At 42.1% G+C, this 23,681-nt stretch overlaps 1 protein-coding gene across 1 annotated transcript; it reads right to left on the bottom strand.

The window, feature by feature from the left end:
- Positions 1-758: 758 nt before the first annotated feature.
- Positions 759-22,244, bottom strand: TAF7L (TATA-box binding protein associated factor 7 like). Its single transcript, XM_069986048.1, has 13 exons — positions 22,140-22,244; positions 17,287-17,335; positions 15,022-15,095; positions 14,096-14,174; positions 11,968-12,101; positions 11,755-11,881; positions 10,579-10,637; positions 10,407-10,479; positions 9,353-9,457; positions 8,002-8,166; positions 5,562-5,674; positions 5,419-5,478; positions 759-922 (listed from the first exon to the last, which is right to left on the bottom strand). The coding sequence occupies exons 2-13, from the start codon at positions 17,297-17,299 to the stop codon at positions 878-880; spliced, it is 1,047 nt and encodes a 348-aa protein (XP_069842149.1). The 5' UTR covers positions 17,300-17,335; positions 22,140-22,244; the 3' UTR covers positions 759-877.
- Between the last annotated feature and the right edge of the window lie 1,437 nt (positions 22,245-23,681).

The raw sequence follows: 23,681 nt of genomic DNA on the forward strand, positions 1-23,681 counted from the left end.
ATGTCAGTTTTCTGAATAGCGGGAGCAGAAAACCCTGTCAGTGCACACTGTGGAGCGAGCGGATCCGTCTGCTTGCTCCACAGTGTGCAGTGGAGTGTTCTGAAGCGTGCGTGCGCGGATGCACCCGCTTCAGAACTCTGCGGCCCGAAAGATCACCCGGCCGGTCTCTCACATTGTGTAATCATAGCCTAAACATGTAAATTACATTTTAATGTTTCTTGTGAAACTGTGCATCTTAAAATGTACTTTATACAGGCTTTGCTGTGTGATCCTACACTATTTTAAGATTAGAGATTCTATTCCATACTTTAAGGTTCGCTCTTTGTGAAAACAGTTCCAAATCATGAGGTTCACATACATAGGTTGAACTGCAGTAAAGTTAAGAGTTCTACTGTGACCGCAATAATGTCATTACAAAAAAAATAGGTGTAGAGTTTTGATCTTCAAACAGTGCTTTTTTTTCTGCCATATAGAAGAAGTGAAGTCTCATTTTTGTGTATAGCACAATTAAAAGTCTATCATGGACTTCTTCAGTTTCTCTACTCAATGATCGTGCACACTTACAGTTCATGACAGAATGTTTGTAGTGTGTCCATTATAAATAGAAATTTACAGTAAAATCAGTTAAGCTAAGCGCTGAATTCCTAGGTCTGCATCCATCTTCTCCAGCCACCAGGAGTCAAATACTGAGCGTTTGGTAATTCTCAAAACAAAACTTACTGTAATTTTGCTCATCTCTAATTATGATAAAGACTAGATGGACCCAATAAATGTTTTTATTTGGAATATGGTACACTGTTATATGCAAACCCATGAACCTGAGAATCACTTGGTACTAGGAGACTTTACAGAGCTAAGGTGTCATTTTGTCTGTTTCTCATTTCTCTATGAGGGCTTCAAGCTGCTCCTGCAATGATGTCACCTAAAGAGAAAAGATACTTTGTATTATTAGCTGCTCAGCACACATGCTAATACTTATTTTTACAAACAGTAACACCTTTATTCAGGCTATGAATAGTGTCAAGGAGGTGGGCCTATCATTCCTTGGGCCCTTACACCACTACTTCTCACTGTGCTGTATGCCCATCCTTTTGCTTAATCAGCTATGTATAGTGAGTCATAGTGGTATCAGGTCCCAGGGCATTATAGACCCCACCTCTTTTACACTATTCATGGCTATAAAGGTGTTTTAAACTAAACAAAAAATAAACAGAGGCAAAGTAGAGATCAGTGAACTTACAGTAAGGTATGCTTTTGAATGATTTAACTGATGTATATCCAGTGATGCTGCTAAGGGCCTGTTCACACTACGGAAGCAGTGCCGTGGAAGGCAGACTGATGGCCAGGACTACGTTGAGAGTCTGATTTCTCGGATTAAAAAAGACTCCACTGTTCTAGTTCTACTCTGCACTTGTGCTATCTGAATTGCAAAATGGTGCGCAAAATAGTCACTGAAGTTACAAGTCAGCCTGCTGAGTAATGGCTAATTTAATAATGGTAATATTAATCTTGGACTTTTTCTCTTCTAAATATTTTCAAATTTACTTACTGCCTCCTATTTTCAATAAAACACGCAGCATTCAACACTGTATGGTAACTTTTCAACTTATATTTAGTGGGTAAAATTACTATTGAATTATTGGAAGTGTGTACTTTTTGTTATTTTAACTTGTTTGTTTCATTGCACTGTATAATCAATAAAGAGTTGCCTTTACAACTCTATATAAAAAATTCTGTACATACTGACCCTGACTGTGTATTCCTACCATGATAACATTGTTTTGAAGTGTGTCTAAACGCAGTGATATTCACAGAATATTTTTACAACATTTATAAAAGCCACTAATAGAAAATGTTTGTTTTTTTTAAATCCTAGTTGAAAATTATTTTGGGTGTGAACACAGCTTGTAAAGTTCAATAAAAAGAAAAAATCAGTACAGCTTCATAAACCTCAAGCTTGCCTCATTCAGCCACCACACGTTATTCATAAGGAATTAAATCAGCTGTTATGCCTAAAGAAAGTTGCAGCCTGCCATACCAAATGATACCCTTGGGCCCTCCATTTAATACACGGACAGGCTATGTTCACGCTGAGCAAAATGACAGGTAAACTCTGGCTCAGGCAGGCTCTAATAGCAGAGCAAAAAACAAAAACCCATAATAAAGTTCTAACAATACTATATTTTAATTTAAGGGTCTTTTTAATCTTTGGCTGTCTGTGGCCGCAAAAGAGTACCAGTCAGCGAGATCTGTGCTCATTTGCAGTGCCTTTAAATCCAGATAGTCTGCTGCAGTACAACAGATACCACCCCCAAAGAACGGACGTGGCCTTTCCACTGAAAACTATAAGACGGAGCAGGTCAACTGGGGGCCAGTAGCGCTGTCCCCAGTACTCCAAACAGCCTTACTAGATGCTGAATTCAACTACAAACTGCATGGAAACTGCTCCAAAGATGAAGGTAAGAGACTTACCTTCACCCTCAGTGCCCCCTGTGCAATAGGGAGTCATGTGCATCTAACCTGCTGATAGTTTTATAGCAACGATTCATTGACTCCTAGATAGCGCAAGTATAGCGCAGAGAACACGGCCGGCGGCTATCTGAGCGGCTGCCGTGTTCTCTGTATGCCTCTCACTGTGGTCACCTCCGCTGTTCTCCCTCCGCATCCATTGGCGCCAATTTCAAATAGCCGTCACTCTGCGATTGCTAGTGCCGGCTATGTAACTGTGTAGATGCCGCTGTCACAACTGACAGCGGCATTTACCCCTCCTGAGCCCGCTCCATATGCAGCAGGGGTCGGCTACTGTGTGTGGCAGACCCCCGCTGCCGCTGCCTCTCTGATAATAGAGTCTGGCTCGGCCAGACTCTTATCAGGGAAATGATTTATGCAGAGGAGCTGCACTGAGGTATTCGAGGCTGGAGGTCCGGTAGAGGAGGACGGAGAAGGCTGGAGGTGGGGGAGGCTGAAGAGGGAGAGCGGGGGTCTGGGAGAGGAGGACGGAGGAGAAGGGGGGGCCCTGCAGCACATGTGAGGATCCAGCCGTCTGGCAGATGGGGGAAGTGGGCCAGGGCTGTGAGGAGCCGACATCAGCATAAGTAGTGTATAGCAGAGCTGGCTAAGTAGTGTATAGCAGAGCTAAGTAAGTAATGTGGAGCTGAGCTAAGTAAGTAGCATGTAGCTGAGCTAAGTAAGTAGCGTGTAGCAGAGCTGTCTGAGCAGCGTATAGCAGAGCTAAGTAAGTAGCGTATAGCAGAGCTGTCCCATGTACGCGGTATAGCGGAACTGTCTAAGTGATCTCTGTACTCAGTACACAATTATGTAAAAAACGTAAACCTTTATTTTTAACGTAATAAAATTTAAAAAAGGTCCATGAATTGGTATCTCTGTAATAGTGCAGGTCTGAAGAATATAGATAACATTTCAGGTTTATTATATTCGCTGTCTAGGGGGTATTATATTTCTATAGTTTTTTTTTTCTTTTCTTATATTTTAGTATCAAACTGGTATGGAGTATCGAAATAAAAAAGTTAGTATCAGTATCTCAAAAGTCTGGTATCGTGACATCACTAAAAGAGAATAACATTTTTTTAAACTATGCTCCAGTTTTATCAAAGGGTGTAAAATATACACTGGTGTAAACTGTAAACAACCAATCAAAGCTCCTCTATCATTTTACCAGAGCTAAAAGCTGAGCTGTAATTAGTTGCTGTGGGCAGTTTACACCAGTGTATATTATGCACCCTTTGGTAAATGTCCTCCCATGATTATATACAATATGCTGACCGCATACCAGTGCTTTGGAATCCCACAATAAAAACAGATTTTAAATAGACCTAATGGTCCCAATTTATCAAAGTGTGTAATATGGCCCCTGGTATAAAACTACTGTGGTCATATAAAGACAACTGTATATAAAAATACACTGTATAATATAGTTTGGCCAGGCAAATTATTCTATTAGGCTGTCAGGATGTAAGCAGCAATGCTGTATACATCAATTCACAGCTCACACTATTTCCAGGGTAAAAGTCCTAACCTTGCCAGATGTACACAGCACTCACTTGCTGTAGTTTCCTATTTTCCCATTATCTGAAAATATTACAGCCTGTTCTCTACAGGCAACCAAACTCCTGAACAGTTTGGGGACTTTTATGAAGTTCTTGACAGGGTTATAAATAATTTTGCAGTGAAAAAGAGAAAGGCTGGCCTTGTTGAATAGTTGTGTTTTGTGAACCTAATAATTACGTAACTATGTAAAACCTAGCTGGTAACATCAGAAAGTTCCCGGCCGCTCGCTAATTCTGACAATGTAGCGTCATAGGCTTAAAGAAGAAGTCCAGTAAAAAATTTTATTAACAGATTTTATTGCGCTCCAAAAGTTATACAAATCCCCAATATACACTTATTACGGGAAATGCTTATAAAGTGCTTTTATCCCGGCACTTACTACTGCATCAAGGCTTCACTTCCTGGATAAAATGGTGATGTCATGACCTGACTCCCAGAGCTGTGCAGTGGCTGCTGGAGAGGATGATGGCAGAGGGATGCTCACTGTCCTTCCAGTGCCCTGTGCCCCCCAGCATCCCTCTGCCATCATTCTCTCCAGCAGCCACAGCCCGCACCGCTCTGGAAGTTGGGTCGTGACATCACCATTTTATCCAGGAAGTGAAGCCTTGATGCAGGGGGAAAAAAAAGCACTTTATGTGCATTTCCCGTAATAAGTGTATATTGGTGATTTGTATAAGTTGTGGTGGGCAGTACAATACTTTTTTTTAAATTGTTGGAATTAAGGAGATACAGCTGGGGAGTGTATTGCACTGCTGCAGTAATCCCTCCTGGTTATATCTCCTGATCTCAGTGGGTCACAGCAGTGAGAACCGCTGCAATCAATAACTTTTGACATGCCTGATGACATCTCGAAAGTTATCTTTTTAAGAGAACCTGTCACCCAGCATTACGGCGCAGAGCCCGCCCAACCCCCCCAGTGGAGCCCCGGATACTTACTCTTTCCTGCAAGTCCCGCTCCTGGAACCGGTCCCGGGACGGAGATCTCGCCTTCGGAAGCCGTGCGCACGCGCTGCAGAAATGAGTCCGTCTCCCATAGAGAAAGACGGCTCCAGTCATTCTCTATGGGCATCGGACTAATCTCTGGTAATTTGCATACAACGTGCGCTCACCTTCCGGAGCAGATATCTCCGTCCGGGGCCCGGGTCCAGGAGCGGGACTTGCAGGAAAGGGTAAGTATCCGGGGCTCCACCGGTGGGTCGGGCAGGCTCTGCGCCGTAATGCCAGGTGACAGGTTCCCTTTAAATCAAATTTTTACTAAAAACATATGATATAGAACTATGTAGTGGAAGAGAACATAAGAAGAAAACATCTGTAATGTAAAACTAAGTAATATTTAGTAAAATATCTCACCTGCTGTTTCTCACGGTCTTCCTGCTGCCTGAATTCATCAAGCACTGCTTGTAGCCGTGTCTGGGGGTTTACAGATTAAACAAAATGGTAAGAACACTCATTTTATAAACAACCATCCCACATAGATAGTCCTGCTTTCTTACCTTTAAAGCAACATTCTCCACCTTCATTATGAGCTCTTCTTGACGTTTCCTCCTTTCCTGAGTCTCCCGCAGTTTCTTCTGCAAATTTTCAACTTGTTTCTGCAATTCTAGTACTAGAAGTAAATGAAAAGTAAACTATTCAGAAACAAACACAAACATTACTACATGGGTATTTATGGTATACCATTCTTTAGTTTGCTTATTTTTCTCTAATGGCTGCAACATTCTGCAGATAAATTTTATAATACTGTATCTTTGTAAGGATGTAACTTACCCTGTTTTAACAGGAGCTGTGTTTAAACTTTTACACTTTTTAAACTACACTACCTCATGCAACTCATGCTCAAAGACACATAAAAATCCAATGCGAGCTGTAAAACTTTTAAATGTCAAGCAACATCACTCACTATAAATAAAGCAATAATTAAAAGGGTACTCTAAACATAATTTTTTTACACTGCTTTATTTCTTTTTAATGCTGCTACTAATAGTAGCAGCAGCAGTAAAGGATGACATGCCACCAACATTTGTGTCGGGAACTGCTGGTCCCAGCTCTGATCAACACTATACTGCACTGTGCAGTATACAGTACACAGAGGGAAGCGGGACCCTGCGCTGTACAGCATTTGATCTAAGCAGGCAGTTTCAGGCACAAACGTTGTTGACAGCAGAGGGGTTGCATGCTTAAAAACATAGAAGATAGTCGGCAGAAAGAGACCCAACTAGTCTGCCCTTTTAGTGTTTCCTTTTTTTATTATCCTAGGATAAATATAAGTTTATGCCAGGCAGGTTTTTAATTCTGTTATTGTAGATTTACCAACCATATCTGCTGGATAATTAAGTTTATCCACCTCTCTGTCTCTTTATACCTCCTATAGGCTGAATGTTTTTTTCCCTTCACTCTAGCCTTAATAAAAGGGTATACCGCACAAACATAACTTTTAACATGTTGCTGCCCATGGTGCAACTAACAATTTCTTCTATACTTATTTACTCTCCTTTCCCCAGTTTCAAGTTGCTGCTTTCTGCTTAAGACACAAAAACTGTATCTAGGCTGTCCAGTCTTTTTCTGCTTTCAACCTCTTCCCTTTATCACGGTGAGTTCATCAGCAAATTGACCTCAGAACCACCATTACAAAGAAGTTACAGAATTGCAGATAAAGCCTACTAGGAGCTAGTTTACATCAGCTGTCTTGGAGGGGAAGTGGGGGAGATAGAAAGAAAAGCTCACACATTTTTGTGTCTTTAGGAGAAAGCAGCAGCTCAAAACAAATATGTAAATAAGTATGTAATGAATTGTTAAGTCTTGCCATGGGCAGCAGCATATGAAAATTTATGCTTGAGTGGAATACCCCTTTAAAGTCTCTAGTTAACCATAATCGATTCTTTTTTCTTTTTTAATGTGCCTGTTTATGTGCTTTTAATATGGTACTTTAAGTACTGCTCACCATTGAACGTGGCCCTCATTCAACCTAAACTTAAATATGCATGCAAACCCAGAGTCTCTAGCTCTGTATATATTTTGGATGACTGTTAAGTGACTGTCCCTAATATAAACAGCTACCCCACCACCCCCTTCTCTCTGCTTTGTCTTTAGTGTACAATATATCCTGGTACAGCTATTTCCCCATCATTAGAATCTTTGAACGAGGTCTTTGTTACAGCAACTAGATCCAAATCATCCCTAAATATAACGGCCTGAAGCCCATAGATCTGTTTCCTAAATTGCAAGCATTCGTACACATTACATTCTTCTAGACAGTTTCCACAATTCTTTTCTGTAATACAAAAAAAAATATTCTGTAAAAAAAATAAATAAAAGAATGTGACTCCTATATGGCTCTTGCTAAAAAAAAAAAAAAACTAAAACGTTTGAGTACTTATTTCAAGATATTATTTGGGAAACAAAGAGGTTCCTATGTACTATATATGAGATGCTGCAACTGATTAAAATGATGGTTATCTGGCAGCATTGAACCCTTGGATCGATTATTTAATAGCTGTTCAGCATCTAAAGGTGGTGAAGTATCAAGGTCATAACACTGGTTATTGGCATTCCAGACAGATAGTTTCTGCCCATGGGAATTAATAGGGATTTGCTTTAAGACAAAAACATGCTTAAAAACCCTGGAGAGGAATATTTGCTGTACTGCAGGATGTTTTATCAACATTTACAGATAAAGCATGTCTGGCCCATTCAAAAGAATACTAGTAGGCAAAACAAAGGCTCTTGGTGCTTTTATCACCCAAAAGACCATTTGATTATAAATACCTCAACTTTCCACTAGTGAATCCGTCAATGCAAAGTGCTGTTTGACACCAGCCATTGCAACATGTGTTCTGGACTCTGGACACATACCCCTATGGGCCCTTGCTAGAATACCCTATTTTAGATGGCATACACAATAGATACAACTTTATGACAATTGTCAACATTCACCTATCTGGTTGGTACCCCCATCTTGGCCATTTTGACGCCCTCTTTGCTCATCTTCCATTTCCATAATGTTTAAGTCTTCTTCTTCTTGTCGTTCTCTATCCTCCTCCTCTCCATCACTGCTGCTACTAATGTCATTAAAGATCTCACGCAGTTCATCTCGCTCCACTAAACAGGTTTTGAAAACAGAAAAAGGGAATAAGTATAAAGGGAAAAAAACAGATATTGCTGAACAAGTTTTAGGATGCAAACATATGAACGCTTCACTCATAGAAGAAAAAAGAAAGAAAAAAAAAAAAACAAAAGTTCAAATGTGATAAAAGTGTTTTTTTTTTGTCTTGGTACTAAAAGCTAAAAATACTACTTGTATAAATATCTGCTTTATGAAATATGGAAGCAAGATAAATAAAGGGAACCTCTAATGACTTTTTTGCAGCCTGAACCATGAGTCATGGGGGCTGTTCCTTGTAGCTTCCACCAGCCGCACTGACCTTGACTGATTGATCTCTCATGAGCAGCTTGTGTAATAAGGCCCTAAGAAGAGATCAATCAAGTCTGGTGAGCAGGTAAAAGACATTAAGGAATGCCTTGATGCAAGGCTCAGGCAGCATGGATCCGATAGCAGATTCCTTTTAAGTGAAAAGTTTCAATTAAAAACAGGGTCATTTTAATGTGGCAATTTAGTAATTCTGTTTATGAGGCATACAGCATGCCCTTGTATCGTATACTATAGGTGCACAGTAATCTGTACCCCTAATATGTTAAAGCCTGCAATAAACATCAGCTATCTGCTGGTAGTAGTGGACTTTTAGGCCCTAGTATGAAGCCAACCCCTTGCCACTACGGCCTTCTCCTCATATTGTGCTGAAGTAGTATGGCTACTGCATGCAATAAAAAGTTGTCAAACACACTTTAAGCATAAGAGGAGTCCCACACTGTCAAATGTGTTATTACCCCCCTCAATCTCTCAGAAACATACATTTGGACTAGCACAGCTGTTTTTTGTTTTTGTTTTTTATAGAGATTAAAGAGTGGAATAAAGAACAGGGAATGCTGGATCGCAGCAGACATCAGGTTTCCCCTATACCCATAAGAGCAGTGTTTCCCAACCACAGGGTTGGGGGGGATTCTCCAGGGGTGGGAGGGTAGAAGGGGACTGAAGAGTTTTTACAACAGTAAACAGGTTGGATATTACTGCTTTGGATTGTCAAAAGGTCATTATAAAAATAAGCTTTGTCAGCAGAACTGAATCAAGAGAGGTCTTTTCTATGCTAAATACTGTACTCTCTTTTAAAATCGATGTAATATTTTATAACAGCCATTTATAACACAAGTCAACAAAATGTTTAATTACTTGAGGATCCATGTACTTGTTTCATGCCAGACATTCCAGGAGACCCATCCAGGCCAGTCAGATTTTCATTTTCTTTGGACTCATCTTCAGCGATCACCTCCCATCCTACAAGCTGTTGTCAAGGAAAAAAAGGACAGAACTCCCCACCAATCTGGTCAAAGCCAAGCAAGTACACACACACACACACACGTATATATTTAACCTCTGTGTTTCACATAGTTGAATAAAACCACTTTTTTAAAGAAGCATTCTGCTTTTTAAAAAAAATTTTATTGGGGCAACGGCAGCAGGCTCGCCTGTATACTCACCGGACTGGTCACTTGTGTGGCGTTATTCTGGTGCTTCAAAGCTGTCCAAATCCCACAAACGGCTTGAATCTACAGTGCTGTTAAAGAGCCGAAAGTCACCACCTTCTAAGAATCATTATGAGAGCACTCTCACCGGGATGCATAGAAGACAATGATTTTCTGCCTCTGTAGAACCAGGACAGCAAGAAAAGAGGTCACGTGGGCATCAGTGGGACCTGAACAGTATCAGAGCACCAGAATAATGCTGTGCCGCAGGAAAACTAGGATGAAACTAGGGTGATCAGCCAGGGTGATTATACACAAGTGGAATGCTTCACCTCCATTTTTGTATTTAGATTCTTGGCATAAGTTTTGGTTTCCTACACTGTGTTGCTCTTGTTTTTTATCTGTATACATATATGTATATAGTATAGAAGAGGAGCATGAAAATTGCTGCATAATGAAGCTGAAATGTCATGTGGCACCATCTTGCTAGAAGATCTGCATCTACACCAGAAAGAAGGATGTACATGATCTTCCACGTGGATAAGTGCCTGAAGAATGCCAAAACAACATTACCCAGACCATAATGCTGCCATTACTACCTCATGTTCCTTCTCTGTTGTTTCTCCTCAGATATGCCATTTGATTAAACAGAAGATGAGACTTGTTGGAGAAGGCATCAGCATACTAACTTTAAAAGTGAAGCCTTTCCTGCCGATGCAAGTTTGTCATCCACGATCTGGATATTACTCAGAAAAAGATACGGACACTGACTGCCTCTGCATCTGTGCTCAAAAGACGTTTCACTTCTTTCTCCACATCTGGGGACTCGATGTACTGCAAGTGTCAGAATGTATCAATATTTGAACCAAAATAAAGTAAAATACACACTTCAGCATACAGATGTTTAAAAAAAGAAAAATTAAGGCCACACACCTTTTTTTTGGCAGTTTTCCTGAAACGCCTTTTGCGCACATTCTTTAGAGGAAGGGTTACTGAAAGAATAGAACAAATCCTTATAAGCAGGAAAGTTAAAATTACACATTAACTATGTTCAAGTATGTTTATGTTAGAGGACTCAAAAGTGTGGTCTGCAAACTTAACATATGCCTTAGGCTGCATTCACACGTTCAGTGTTTTTCCCGGTCCGTGATTGTGGTCCGGCAGCAACCTCCGTGCAAAACAGTCCGTTTTTCATCCGTTTTGTATCCGTGTCCGTTTTTTTTCATAGATCTGTGTTAAAGCATTTTAAATTATATTGATTACATTACATCCGTGTTTTTCATGGATGAACGCAGATGTCACATCCGTGAAAAACACGGATCTCATTGATTTCTATGGGGAATCCTTTCCGTGCATCTGTTGCGAGTAATGACATGTCCTATTTTTTAACGGAACGGATCGCGGATCCGTGAAATCACGGAACATCTGAATAGCCCAATAGAAAGCAATGGGCTGTAAAATTGTCCGTGAGCACGGACAACTTCCCGGAACGTGTGAATGCAGCCTTAGGGAATTGGATTGCATATAGCCAAGAGTTGACCATGTTCAGACCATGGAAGCATACATGTCACAGTTAAGCAGTTCAAACAGTGCTTCTCAATTACAGTCCTCATGGCCCACCACAGGTCATGTTTTGAGGACCTTCTTAGTATACTTAGTGATATAAGTATACCCAGTGCATCAACTATGATCACAGGTGTTCTTTGCATGGGATATCCTCAAAACATGACCTGTTGAGCCACAAGGACTGGAATTGAGCACTGCTTTTCAAGCACCGCTTTAAAACTTCCACATGCTGGCTCAGATGACATGGAAACAACCCACACTTCAACGAATATCATGCACAAGCCATATTAAGTTAGGGTAGGGCACATGCACAGAACTCTGATGAGTGGAACTTTTCCAAAGTAACTCACTCTGACATCTTTAAACTAAATAGGCCCTCTGACATATAGGTGAAATTTGATGTGAACCCATGCTTTGGCTGTGTGTGTAAAGGGATCCCAAAGGAAATATGAAAATGTTTGTAAAAGATCTCTTCTGGCACAACTAGTGAAAAGCATCACTATATTCATCTTCCTAAACTAGAATAGAAAAAAAGAGTCTTACTTCCATGATTCCAAATGAATTTCTTCTCTCTGTCTCTGTCCTTTTTTTTGCTGGCCTTTGGGTCACTTGCTCCAGTTGGTTCCTCTACAGGAGGGTAAAGATCGCCATCAAGGGTACAAACTAACATCTATAATAAATTAAGAAACTATTTAGAACAAAAAAAAAAAAAGTTACGCTCACATTTTATAATCCAAATGGATAAAAAAAAGTTACCTGGCAGATATCAGCAGTCTTGTAGAAAGTCTTCTTGTCTATGGTTTTCAAACACTCTAATACACATGGAACATCAACCAGTTTTGCAGCAAGTGGAACCCTATCAACACGTACAATCCCATGGCGGCCATCCGCTGTAAACAGAGACAGAAAAATTTTAACCTTAAAGTGTCACTGTCGTGAAATTTTTTTTTGCAGAAATCAATAGTCCAGGCGATTTTAAGAAACTTTGTAATTGGGTTTATTATCCGAAAAATGCATTTTTATCATGAAAAAGCAGTTTGAAGCTCTCCCCCCTGTCTTCATTGTTCTCCTATGGAGAGAGCTAAAGAAAAGACCAAAACAGGACAACAAAGAGTTAATCTACAAATCCCTCACGGGATATCTCCTGTGACAGTCACCAGTGACCTGTCTGAGCTCAGATTACAGCTGTCACCCAGCTCCGTGCCTGTAATCCTCTGTTATCTGCTTTCTGCTGCCGGCTAACTCCCTCCTTCCTCCTCCCCCCTCCCCTCTCCCTAGAGCAGACAGGGGACGTCTCCTGCAACAAGTCACAATTTTCAGATTTTTCAGAGTGGATGAAAAAGAGGAAGGAGGGGGGGACCTGGGAAAAGGCTTTTTACATGCAGATAATGGCAGATTTGGCTAATAAACCCAAATACAAAGTTTCTTAAAATCGCCTGGACTATTGATTTCTGCAAAAAAAAAAAAAAAATACGACAGTGACTCTTTAAGGCTATGTTCACACACAGTAAAATAAAGGTAAAACACAGTGGTTATTTTCGCGACACGAAGCATGGACATGGCACAGACTGCTCAATAGAAGTCTATAGGACCCGTTTTTTAACTGATTCCACAGATGCCACACCTGACGGAGAGTGTAAGGGGGTGTGTCATACCAGCAAAGGGAGCACCAATTCCAGTTTTGACAAGTGCTAGGGAAAGCAGGCTATAACTGGGGCCCAGAGGGGGAGAACTTGAAAATAACCCACCCCACCAGCAAGGATGCAGGTAGTAAGTACTACAAGCCTGCATTTTATTTTTCATTAACTAGCAACAGGTAAGCTTTAACTATATTAGTCTTATGATTACAGACTGCTATAAACTGTGGAAAATTACCATGTTGAAGACACTATCAACAATAAAGTTAGTGGACATTTTTTTACATGCAAAGCATTTGGGCAATGCCAAAGTAACATGTGTTCATAAATACACTTAGTGGGCATAGACCTTTAATAACTTTTGATCAAACGATCATTTAGCCGACAGCTCTCTCTCCTGTTTGGCTGGGGGCAGAGGTAAGCTGCAGCCACACAGTAGCTGGGCTCTTTCTAATCCTGGAAAACTCCCTCAGGGTACCTTCACATGTACTATTACAACTTACCGGATTCGCAGCGGATTTCAGGCTGCGAATCCATGTAGTGTGAAGGTACCCTAAAGGAGTAGTGTGAAGTGCAGGCCCCTTTAACCGCCAGCCTTGAGCATACATTATCTGCTCTGCGCCGCGGCTGTGTGTAAGGCTCCCGTCGGTCCCCATCAGCCAGAGTTGCCATGCACAGATTGGCTGGTGGGGACCAATGTGAAGCCAGAAGCCTCACACACAGCCAGGGCGCCAAGCAGGTAATGTATGCTCTGGGCCGGGGGCTGTGGGCGGTTAAAGGGGCCTGGTTACGTATCCGCAGCAGAATGAAAATTCCACTGCAGATATGTAACCCCATAGAACTTCACACGACATGCATTCGCAGCGGATTTTGCTGCAAACTCGCCACCCTGAAGAGGATCTGCAGAGAAGAATGGCAGAAAATCCCCAAATCCAGCTGTGAAAACCTTATGGCATCATCCCAAAGAAGACTGTAAGCAATGTCAAATGTGCTTCTTCTAGGTACTAAGTAAAGGTATGAATATCTTTGCAATATATTTTTTCCCCTAATAAGATCAACAAATTAGCCAAGATTTGTGACATTCAGTTTGCACTGAATGTCATTATGGGGTACTGAGGGAAGAATGATGGGGGGGGGGGGACTTACTTCAGCATAAAAGCCGCAACATAACATGTGAAAAAGGGGACATATTCAACAGCATAACTTTGTAAATGACCAGTATAAATTCTTTCTTTTTTTATACTTACGATGCAGCTCAATTGACAGTCTGTCTTTTGCATTGACATTGCCAGACTGCACCATCCTTCTCACTGTTGATGCATATTCCTATAAGGCAAAATAATATGGTAAAAAAGCATGCCAAAAAACCTCTGTATAGAAACATTTAGAAAAGATTTTATTCTCATTACATATACCTCTTTTAAAAAGGTTTTCTGGCTAAAGAAGACTGATCTGTGGGGTGCCAGCACCCGCACTATACAGTGGATGGAGCCAGATGCAGTTTCCTCTGTTCCTCGTGTAGTGCTGCTGATTAAAGTGTACCTCTCACGATGGGCTATCCGCATTAGAGTTGGGACCCTCTGGTAATCCGGAAGTTCGGATCTCCGTGGACACGCAGACAAAGTCTGACGATAATGCGCATAACCCCCTTTAGATCCAATGGGAGTTGCACGTATTATCAACTGATTGCACCCACTGGAGGCTGATGTGCAGCAGGCTAAAAGAATCTACGCCAGCTCTGAGCTGGTGTGGATTTTTAAATGAATATATGCATAAAGGTTAATACATTTTGCAATGCCGTTCCCCTCCCCACCCACATGCTGAGCGGGGGCGCAAACTTGGGTAAAAAAAAGCCACAACATTTTTTTGCAAGGTGGGTCCTTGCTCAAAAACGGGCAACTTTTACCCAATTTGCACCTGGCTGAGACATTATTCTGTATTCTTCAACTTCCATTGAATATCAGCAGTAAAACAACACAGGCTCCTCTGCTAGCAATGTTCCTGCAGTTCCTGGACCATGTCCTGATGAAGCCCTGCAGCAAAGCGCTATATGGAGTAGGGTCCTGTATATTTTTACAGTACCCAGGGGGGAGGCTGCCCAACACTATCGCTTTATGACAATGAAGAAACAACACATCAACAGCATGCTGAGTAAGAAAACACTGCACTTTACCTGAGGGAGCCTCAAAATGAACTGGTTTTCCAATTCATGGGGAGCATCATCTTTGCTACGTGATGTCTTTTGTTCTATGAAAAGCAAATAAAGGGTGTGGTGAATAACGTCTAAATTTTTTAGATTTCAAAAATGATGACATTTAACAGAAACCAGATCCCAGTTGCTCTGGCCCCCTACATAGGAAGTAATTTACAGTCTCCAGTCGCTCTTTCTGACTGTTGTATGTAAGGATTTGCTTTATCCATATGAGTTATCTGCTTATTTTCCTTTAAATCTTATTTGAGTCTCATTTTGGGATTACATTTTAGGGGATTTAGAACCAATTACCAGTTTTCCCATAAATTTTTGGTCTCAACATACCAAGGTCATCCTGGAACCAATTAATATTGTATGTTGAGTGGCCACTGTACTATAATGGCTTAGAGGACAACTCCGGCGCTTTTCTTTTTTAGCTTATTTAACAAACATTACAAAGTTATATAACTTTGTAATGTGTCTAAATAAGCAGGAAGTTAAATAAAGTATACATACCCGATTACTGTCGACCCCGTCCTCTTCTCCCGGGCGCCGGGCGGGCCAGGTCTTCTTTCTCCTCGGCATCTTCTGCTAAAGTGAATGGGACAGGAAAAGGCTGCTGGTGCCCTTGCGCACCAGCAGCCTTTTCATTGGCTGGACCGCATCACATGGCTTTCAGCTTGCTCAGCCCTGATTGGCTGAGATTGCTGGAAGCCATGTGATTCCCTCCAGCCAATGAAAAGACTGCTGGTGCGCAAGGCACCAGCAGCCTTTTCATGTCCCATTCACTTCACACGGACCCGGAAGTGAGGGAGATCGCAGGATGGCGGCGGGAGGTGACGGAGTAGCGGGCGGCCGGAGATTCAAGTGCCGATTGTCACCAGAGGGATGGTGAGTTCGAACTGTGTGTGTGTGTCTGTTTTTTTTTTTAGGTCCCGTCGAAGTTGTCCTTTAAAGCAAATGTACCACTTTGCATAATTTTTTTATACTATCTGGTCGGCACAGGCGCGTAAATCACGATGACGTGATCCATTTTTGGATTCTGGTAAAGGTGCATCACGGAGGGGATATCGGTACACTAGGGGCACTGGGCCTGCCTCCAGTGCATAGAGTGGACCAAAGTGCACACGTAAGTCTATGAGAAAATATTGACGGAATAAGCAGCCGGCCAGGGAGTGTATTGCAATCTCTCCCCAGCGATATCTTCTGATTAGACCCACTGTGATCAATAACTTTTGACATGTCATGCTGGCACTTGTGGTGCGGCTGCTCCCCCCCCGCCCAAACTCCTCCCATCCTGGCCGCTCCATCCGCATAACAAGTGCCAGCAGCCCCAGTGAAAATACCCCTAGCCCCCAAAGGACCCCCCCCCAACTCACAACCCCCGCCAGCCGCCCGAACCGCATCAACAGGAGCATCTCCTCCTGTGTGCATGTCTTCCTCCCCGCTGTCTCTCTCCCACTGCAGTGAATGACTATATGCGGCTGGAGAGAGACAGCAGGGACTGCTATAGCAGCGCTCACCCCGCTGCACACAGGACCGGACAGCGGGGTGAGTACCGTAGCGAGTTGAAGGGAGGGGCAACCGCACCACAAGTGCCAGCAGCCCTATCCTATGTGCTGTGGACGGGACTGCTGGCACTTGTTATGTGGATGGGGCCGCCAGGATGGGTGTAGTTTGGGGGGGGGGGGGTTGTGTGTGTTTCACTAGTGGCTGCTGGCCCGGGGGGCAGCCGTACCACAAGTGCCACCAGCCCCGTCCTATGTGCCGTGGACAGGGTTGCTGGCACTTGTGGTGTGTTTGGGGTGGCCCAGGGGGGAGTTTGGGGTGGGGGGAGGTCACTATAGTTGTATTTTGCGAATAAAAGCATAGTAAATGTCCTAGTTATTTTTACAATGTAATTTCTTCACACTTCATCTGAATTACACCCGATTTATGATGTCACTTTTTTTTTTTTTTTTAAGAGAAATTGAAGACTGCTTCATCTACTAAATTGAGGGAAATATCACTATATGTACTGGCTGGAATTCCTGTGTTTAGTCTCTTTTTTTTAACCAGCAGAAAATCTGCCTTCAGAAGACTGGAGCTGGATTTCTGGTAAGTTCAGCTTTGTTTTACAATATAAGTACTAAATAAATAAATAAATAAATAAATAAATGTTTTTATCACATCCCCTACTGATTTATATATTAAAAGTTATAACTCCATTGACACTTTAAGGAATACTACATAATGAATATAGATTACTTGTAGAAGTCATCTTGCTTGATTTCTGTTCTGCCTTGTTCTTTAATACCTGGTAAAAGAAAAGAAAAAAAAACAACATTTAGGGAACACCCCAGGCAAGACTAATGGTGCGTTTACACAGGCAGATTTATGGAAGCCAAAGTCAGGAATGGACTTGAAAAGACAGGGAATCGCAGTCTTTCCTTTATGACCTGTTCTCTGTTTATAGTCTGTTTCTGGCTTTGGCTTTAAAAAAATCTGTCAGATAAATCTCTCTGTGTAAATGCACCATAAGACACTTGCCCAGATTTATCCATTCACCTGAGGCAAAAATCAAACACATTTCTATCTCAGGCAGACTGATGACTCTGTGCCACTGTGGCACTTATCCCTCTCTCATACTTTAGTGCAGAGCGAGAAGCATAACACAAGGACTTCCCCTTTGGTATCCCTTGAAACCCTGTGTTTTGTCATAATACAAAATGGGCTTTAATAAATGTTTGGGAAGACTTATAGCGCTGTCTTATAGTAAAAATGTTCTTTATTGCCCATAGGACGAATCACAGCTAATCGTTCATTTTACCAGCTCTGATTAATATCTGAAAGCTGAGCTGTGATTGGTTGCCACAACCATGAACAATAGAGATGAGCGAATTTACAGTAATAACGATGTGAATCAGTTTGTTATCTCAGCAATCCGCTCCTCAGCCGGCTGCCTTCTAACTCACTGCCGCTCCACTCCAGGTGCTGGGAAATGCTGGATCTAGTCCAGGGAAACTGGGAACAGTTTTCCAGGGCTGTATCCAGCTTTTCCATACACCTGGGAAGGAGCGTTGCTGAATTAAAAGGCAGCCAGCTTGCCAAGATAACAAATCAATTTGCTTCTTTATTACTGTAAATTTGCTCATCTCTAAAACAATTGCTCTGCTTAAAAAAATAGTTCACCAAACTGTGCTAATTAAATTCACCAAAATGGTGTCTCACAGCGCCGGGCGCTATGATATATATGCAGGGCCGATTCTAGCTTTTCTGCTGCCTGAGGCGAAAATTAAAATGGCGCCCCCCCCCCCCCCCCCAACACACACGCCCAGGCTTCCTGGGTCAGAGTACAGGGCTGTAGACCCCGCTATGCAGACCATGCCCCTCCTCCACTCCTCCTCCCACCCAGTACAGGGAGCTCTTACACCAAAGCAATGCTCTTACACCAAGTTACTATTTTGAAAAACTGTGAGCTCTTACACCAAAACGCTCTTAAACCAAGTTACTCTTAAACCAAGGTACCACTATATATATATATATATATATATATATATATATATATATATGCAGTAAATATACCATATGCATAACCACACCACAGCAGTGAATATACCGCACAGATACATATACACCAGCTATGAATATACTTCTGCACACGTTCGTATATACTATCAGTGAGTATTCCCAATGCATTACCATATACCAGTAGTGTATTCTGTACAGATACATACATAACAGCAGTGAATATACCAAATGTATGCATATAACTATATACTAGCAGTGAATATACAAAAGCATCCATACATATCGGCAATGAATCTACCGCACATACATATATATATATATATATATATATATATATATATATATATATATATATATATATATATATATCAACAGTAAATATACGAAATGCATAACAATATACTAGCAATAATTATACCTAATGCATAACCATATACCGGCAGTGAATATACAAAATGCATAACCATATACAGCAGTGTACACCACACAGATACATATATACCAGCAGTGAATATACCACAAGCATACATATATAACAGCAACAAATGCATTCATATATACCAGTGATGAATATATTGTATGCATTGATATATACCACAGCAGTGAATACAACCATGTGGTACATGGTTATATTCACCAGGTGCGAATTCGTTGCACTGGCTACAGGGCACAGCTCTATGAGGTTTGCTGTACTTCTGCTGAATGCCTCAAGCAAAGAGCAGAAGGTGGCACCAGATTTTGACACACAACCTGGATTGTCTGCCAAAATCTACTGGTGTTGCAAATCGTCACATTTGTCCATTTACACAGAAAGATTATCTGACAGATTATCTGCCAAAGATTTGAAGCCAAAGCCAGGAATGGATTTAAAAAGAGGAAAAATCTCAGTCTTTCCTTTATGACCTGATCTCTGTTTATAGTCTGTTTCTGGCTTTGGCTTCAAATCTTTGGCAGATAATCTTTCTGTATATATGGACCCTTAGGGACTGAAAAAGGTGGTCCAAGGGCAGGTAAGTATCATTTTATTTTGTTTATATTTTTTTAAACTTTCATTCTGGACTACTTCATATAGAAGATTCTTACTTTTAATAATAGGGTCAACGAGGGTTCTTGGGGTATTTTATTTCAATAAAGAGCTTTGTTAAATTGTTTTTCTTCTTACTTATTTTTGGCTTAGTAGTGGAAGCCGCCTAATAGATGGCATCCATTAGTAAGCTAGGGCTTTGTGTTAGCTATTATAAGTGCTGACACTAACCCCCATGCTTATTACCCCGGTACCTACTGTCACCAGGGGTACTGGGAAGAATCAGATACTGTCTGGCCTGGAACGCCAGAAAATGATGATCCAGGACTAGGCAGCAACAGGCTGGCGTTATCAAGCTGGAAATGACCAAAATAAATGGTGCTTGTCTCTCTGATAGTGTCAGGCTGCTGCTGCTTGGTTTTGTATCTGTCTGGTTATGGAAAATAGGGGAGACCCCATCCATTAGTTTATTAAATAAATAAAATGCGTCGGGTCCCCCTCATTTTCCATAACCAGCCAGATACAGCCAAGCTGCAGCAGCCTGACAGGAAGGCAGGGGCCATTTATTTTTGGACACTGCTACCCTGATAGTGTCAGGATGCTGTTGGCTGGTTCTGTATCTGACTGGTTATAGAAAATGAAGGGGCGAAAGCATGCATTAGTTTATTAAATAAATAAAAAAAATACATAGGGTCCCCCTCATTTTCCATAACCAGCCAGATAGAAAATCAAGCAGCAGCAACCTGACGCTACCAGGGTGGCAGGGGCCATTTATTTTGGCCATTGTCACCATGATAGTGTCAGGCTACTGTTGCTTGGTTCTGTATCTGACTGGTTATAGAAAATAAGGGGGCCCATGCATTAGTTTATTAAATAAATAAATAAATGAAAAAAAATTTGTGGGGTCCCCCTCATTTTCCATAACCAGCCAGATACAAAACCAAGCAACAGCAGCCTGACGCTACCAGGGTGGCAGGGGCCATTTATTTTGGCCACTGCCAGCCTAATAACGCCAGCCTGCTGCCGCCCAGTCCAGGAGCGCCATTTTCTGGTGCTCCAGGCCTGACGGTATCTGGCTCTTCCCGGTACCCCTGGTGGTGGTGGGTACAGGGGTAATACGCGTGGGGAGTTAGTGTTAGCCCTTCTACGGGCTAACACTAAGCCCGGGTTAATAATGGATGCCATCTATTAGATGGCTTCCACTACCAAGCCAAAAATAGGTAAGAAAAAAAACACCAATTTTAAAAGGTTCTTTATTGAAATAAAACTCCCCCGAGACCCCTCATTGACCCTTTTATTAAATCAAAAATGTAAAAATCTTTTTTCCGAAGTAGTCCTGTCTCTACCTGTAAAAAAAAAAAAAAGTGAATGAGCTGCAAACAAAGACCCTGGCTGCATTAAGTCTGTTGTCATTATGAGGAGGTCTCTGCAGAGGCCCTGACCCCTGAATGCAGAGACTCCCTAATAATGAAAATAGACTGCCAACCCGGAAAAAAAAACTAACAGGTCCCCCCACCGCCGCAACCCGCACCTCCGCAAGCCGCCCGCCACCCATCCAACCCCCCTACCACCCCAGGTACTTACCACAGCACAGGGAAACCGCTCTTCCTCAGATGAAGACCGAAACTGCACTCCTACTTCCTGGACAGGTGACGTGACCTCAGTGCGTAGCGCCGCGGCGGACGGCCGTGGCGCACGCACGCACACATGTACGCACCCAACCAATCAGGAAGAAGGCTGGGTGACGTCAGATGCAGGGACACCGGTGAGCGTGGGCGGCGCGAGCCGCGCGACGAGTGGTGAGGCCGTGGCTGCGGCTGTCATTTTAGCCAAGTTAAACTTAGCTATAATGACAGCAGCGGGGGAAATCTTGCCGCCCCCTGAAGGGACGCACAATCTGCCGCCTGAGGTGGAATACTCATTCCGCCTCATGGCAGAAGCGGCCCTGTATATATGATATACAGCTATGGCATGACGAGTATGGTATTAAAACTTCCCCCCTTTTAAAGGGGGTTATCCAGTGCTACAAAAACATGGCCACTTTCTTCCAGAGACAGCACCACTCTTGTCTCCAGTTTGGGTGGGGTTTGGAAATTCTGTTCCATTGAAGTAAATGGAGTTTAATTGCAAACTGCACCTGAACTGGAGACAACAGTAGGGGGAAAAGTGGCCATGTTTTTGTAACCCCTTTAAGCCCCATTCACTTCAATGGAACTGAGCAGCAAAACCCCACCTAAGCTGGAGACAAGAGTGGTGCTGTCTCTGGAAGAAAGTGGCCATTTTTTATAGCGCTGGATAATCCCTTTAATTAAAGCATCCCCCCATCAGCAATTTAGCCCCCTGCATTCCCCAGCTCAGCAATTACCAACCCCCCAATCTGCAATTAAACACCTTCACGTCCACATACGCAATATCCCCTTCCCCCACGTCTACAATTTACCCTCTCTGCTCCCCACCTTTCTGCAAGTAACCCCCAATCCACCGTCTGCAATTTAAATCACATCAGCGAATGTTAGCTTAGGTTTAAAAATACAGACTGGCTTAGCATCCGTATCTAATACATTACCGAACTCTGTTGTTATGATGCTGTTCCGACGGGCGCCGCCATCTTAGAGTAGTCTCTGCGTTCCAGCACTCCCTTCCCTCCTCTTCCGGCGCTTCACGCCATGGCGCATGCGCAGTATGTCCTTCCCGCACAGCGTTGGAAGACAGGAGAGAGAGAGACATCTAGCGGCAAATGGAGTTAGTGAAGAAAAAGGATAAGAGACAGAAAAAAGAGCCCTATCTACAGTGGAGGATCATCTGTGTATTGTGTGTGACAGCAGGGGGCGCAGTAATACGGGGGGTTAATCTCCAGCTGCTGCGGCTCCTTGCTGTGAGGATGTGGATGGTGTGTGATACAGACAGTGCTGGAATTTTACACCAGATTAGGCGAGTTCCATATCAGCCAGCAGAGGGCTCCCTCTATCCAGCCGGCATACAGCTTTCTAATGGTGTGGTCGGTTGTGCCAGTGTAAGGTAGATGACTGGTACTAAGGGATCCATCCCTAGCACTCAAGCCCCAGCAGCCACATCACATATCCTCCTCCCCCACATATCATGGATAGATAAGTAAGATAAGTATATATATATATATATATATATATATATATATATATATATATATATATTATATATATATGTTGCTCTGACTAATTGTGATACAAGGCAGCGCTGCAGCTGTGACACTTCAGCTGGTTATGTAAAGGACAATAGAAAGAGGCAGCTGTGCTTTCCTTCTTATGGAGAAGCCTTCTTCACCTTAACCCTTTGAAGACCAGGCCCAAAATGACCCAGTGGACCGCGCAAATTTTGATCTTCGTGTTTTCGTTTTTCCCTCCTCCCCTTCTAAGAGCTCCAGCACTCTCAGTTTTTTATCTACAGGCCATGTAAGGGCTTATTTGTTTACAGGAATAGTTGTACTTTGTAATGGCGTCATTCATTTTACCATAACATGTATGATGGAATTCCAAATATATTATTTATGAAGATATATATAGGTGAAATCGTAAATAAGAATGCAATATAGTAACGTTTGGGGGGTTCCTGTGTCTACGTAATGCACTATATGGTAACAGCGACATGACACTATTATTCTATAGGTCAGCCCGAACACAACCATATGCAGGTTACACAGATTCTCTAATGTTATATATGTATTTTTTAATGAAATCCTTTTTTTGGCAATTAAATATTAATAAAATGGGCCTATTGTGACCCTTATAACGGTTTTATTTTTTCACCTACGGGGCTGTATGGGGTGTCATTTTTTCCGCCATGATCTCTAGTTTTTATTAATACCATATTTGTGAAGATCGGACGTTTTGATTACTTTTTATAGATTTTTTTAATATATAATGTAACATAAAATCGGTAATCTGCGCACTTTTTTCCCTCTTTTCGTGTACGCCGCTAACTGATCACAATGACGCTTGTTATATTTTAATAGATCGGACAATTACGCACGCTACGGTATAGTATATGTTTATCTATTTATTTATTTTTATATGTTTTATTTATATAATGGGAAAGGGGGGTGATTTAGACTTTTATTGGGGGAGGGGCTTTG

The sequence above is a fragment of the Dendropsophus ebraccatus genome, chromosome 10 (assembly GCF_027789765.1).
Source record: "Dendropsophus ebraccatus isolate aDenEbr1 chromosome 10, aDenEbr1.pat, whole genome shotgun sequence".
Lineage (NCBI taxonomy): Eukaryota > Metazoa > Chordata > Amphibia > Anura > Hylidae > Dendropsophus > Dendropsophus ebraccatus.

Excerpts from the sequence above, each read along its gene's own strand:
- TAF7L (XM_069986048.1), bottom strand. Across the intron at positions 12,102-14,095 it reads ACTGTCAATTGAGCTGCATC|CGGATGGCCGCCATGGGATT; the intron begins GTAAGTATAAAA and ends CTCTGTTTACAG. Across the intron at positions 10,480-10,578 it reads GGAAAACTGCCAAAAAAAAG|TACATCGAGTCCCCAGATGT; the intron begins GTGTGTGGCCTT and ends TGACACTTGCAG.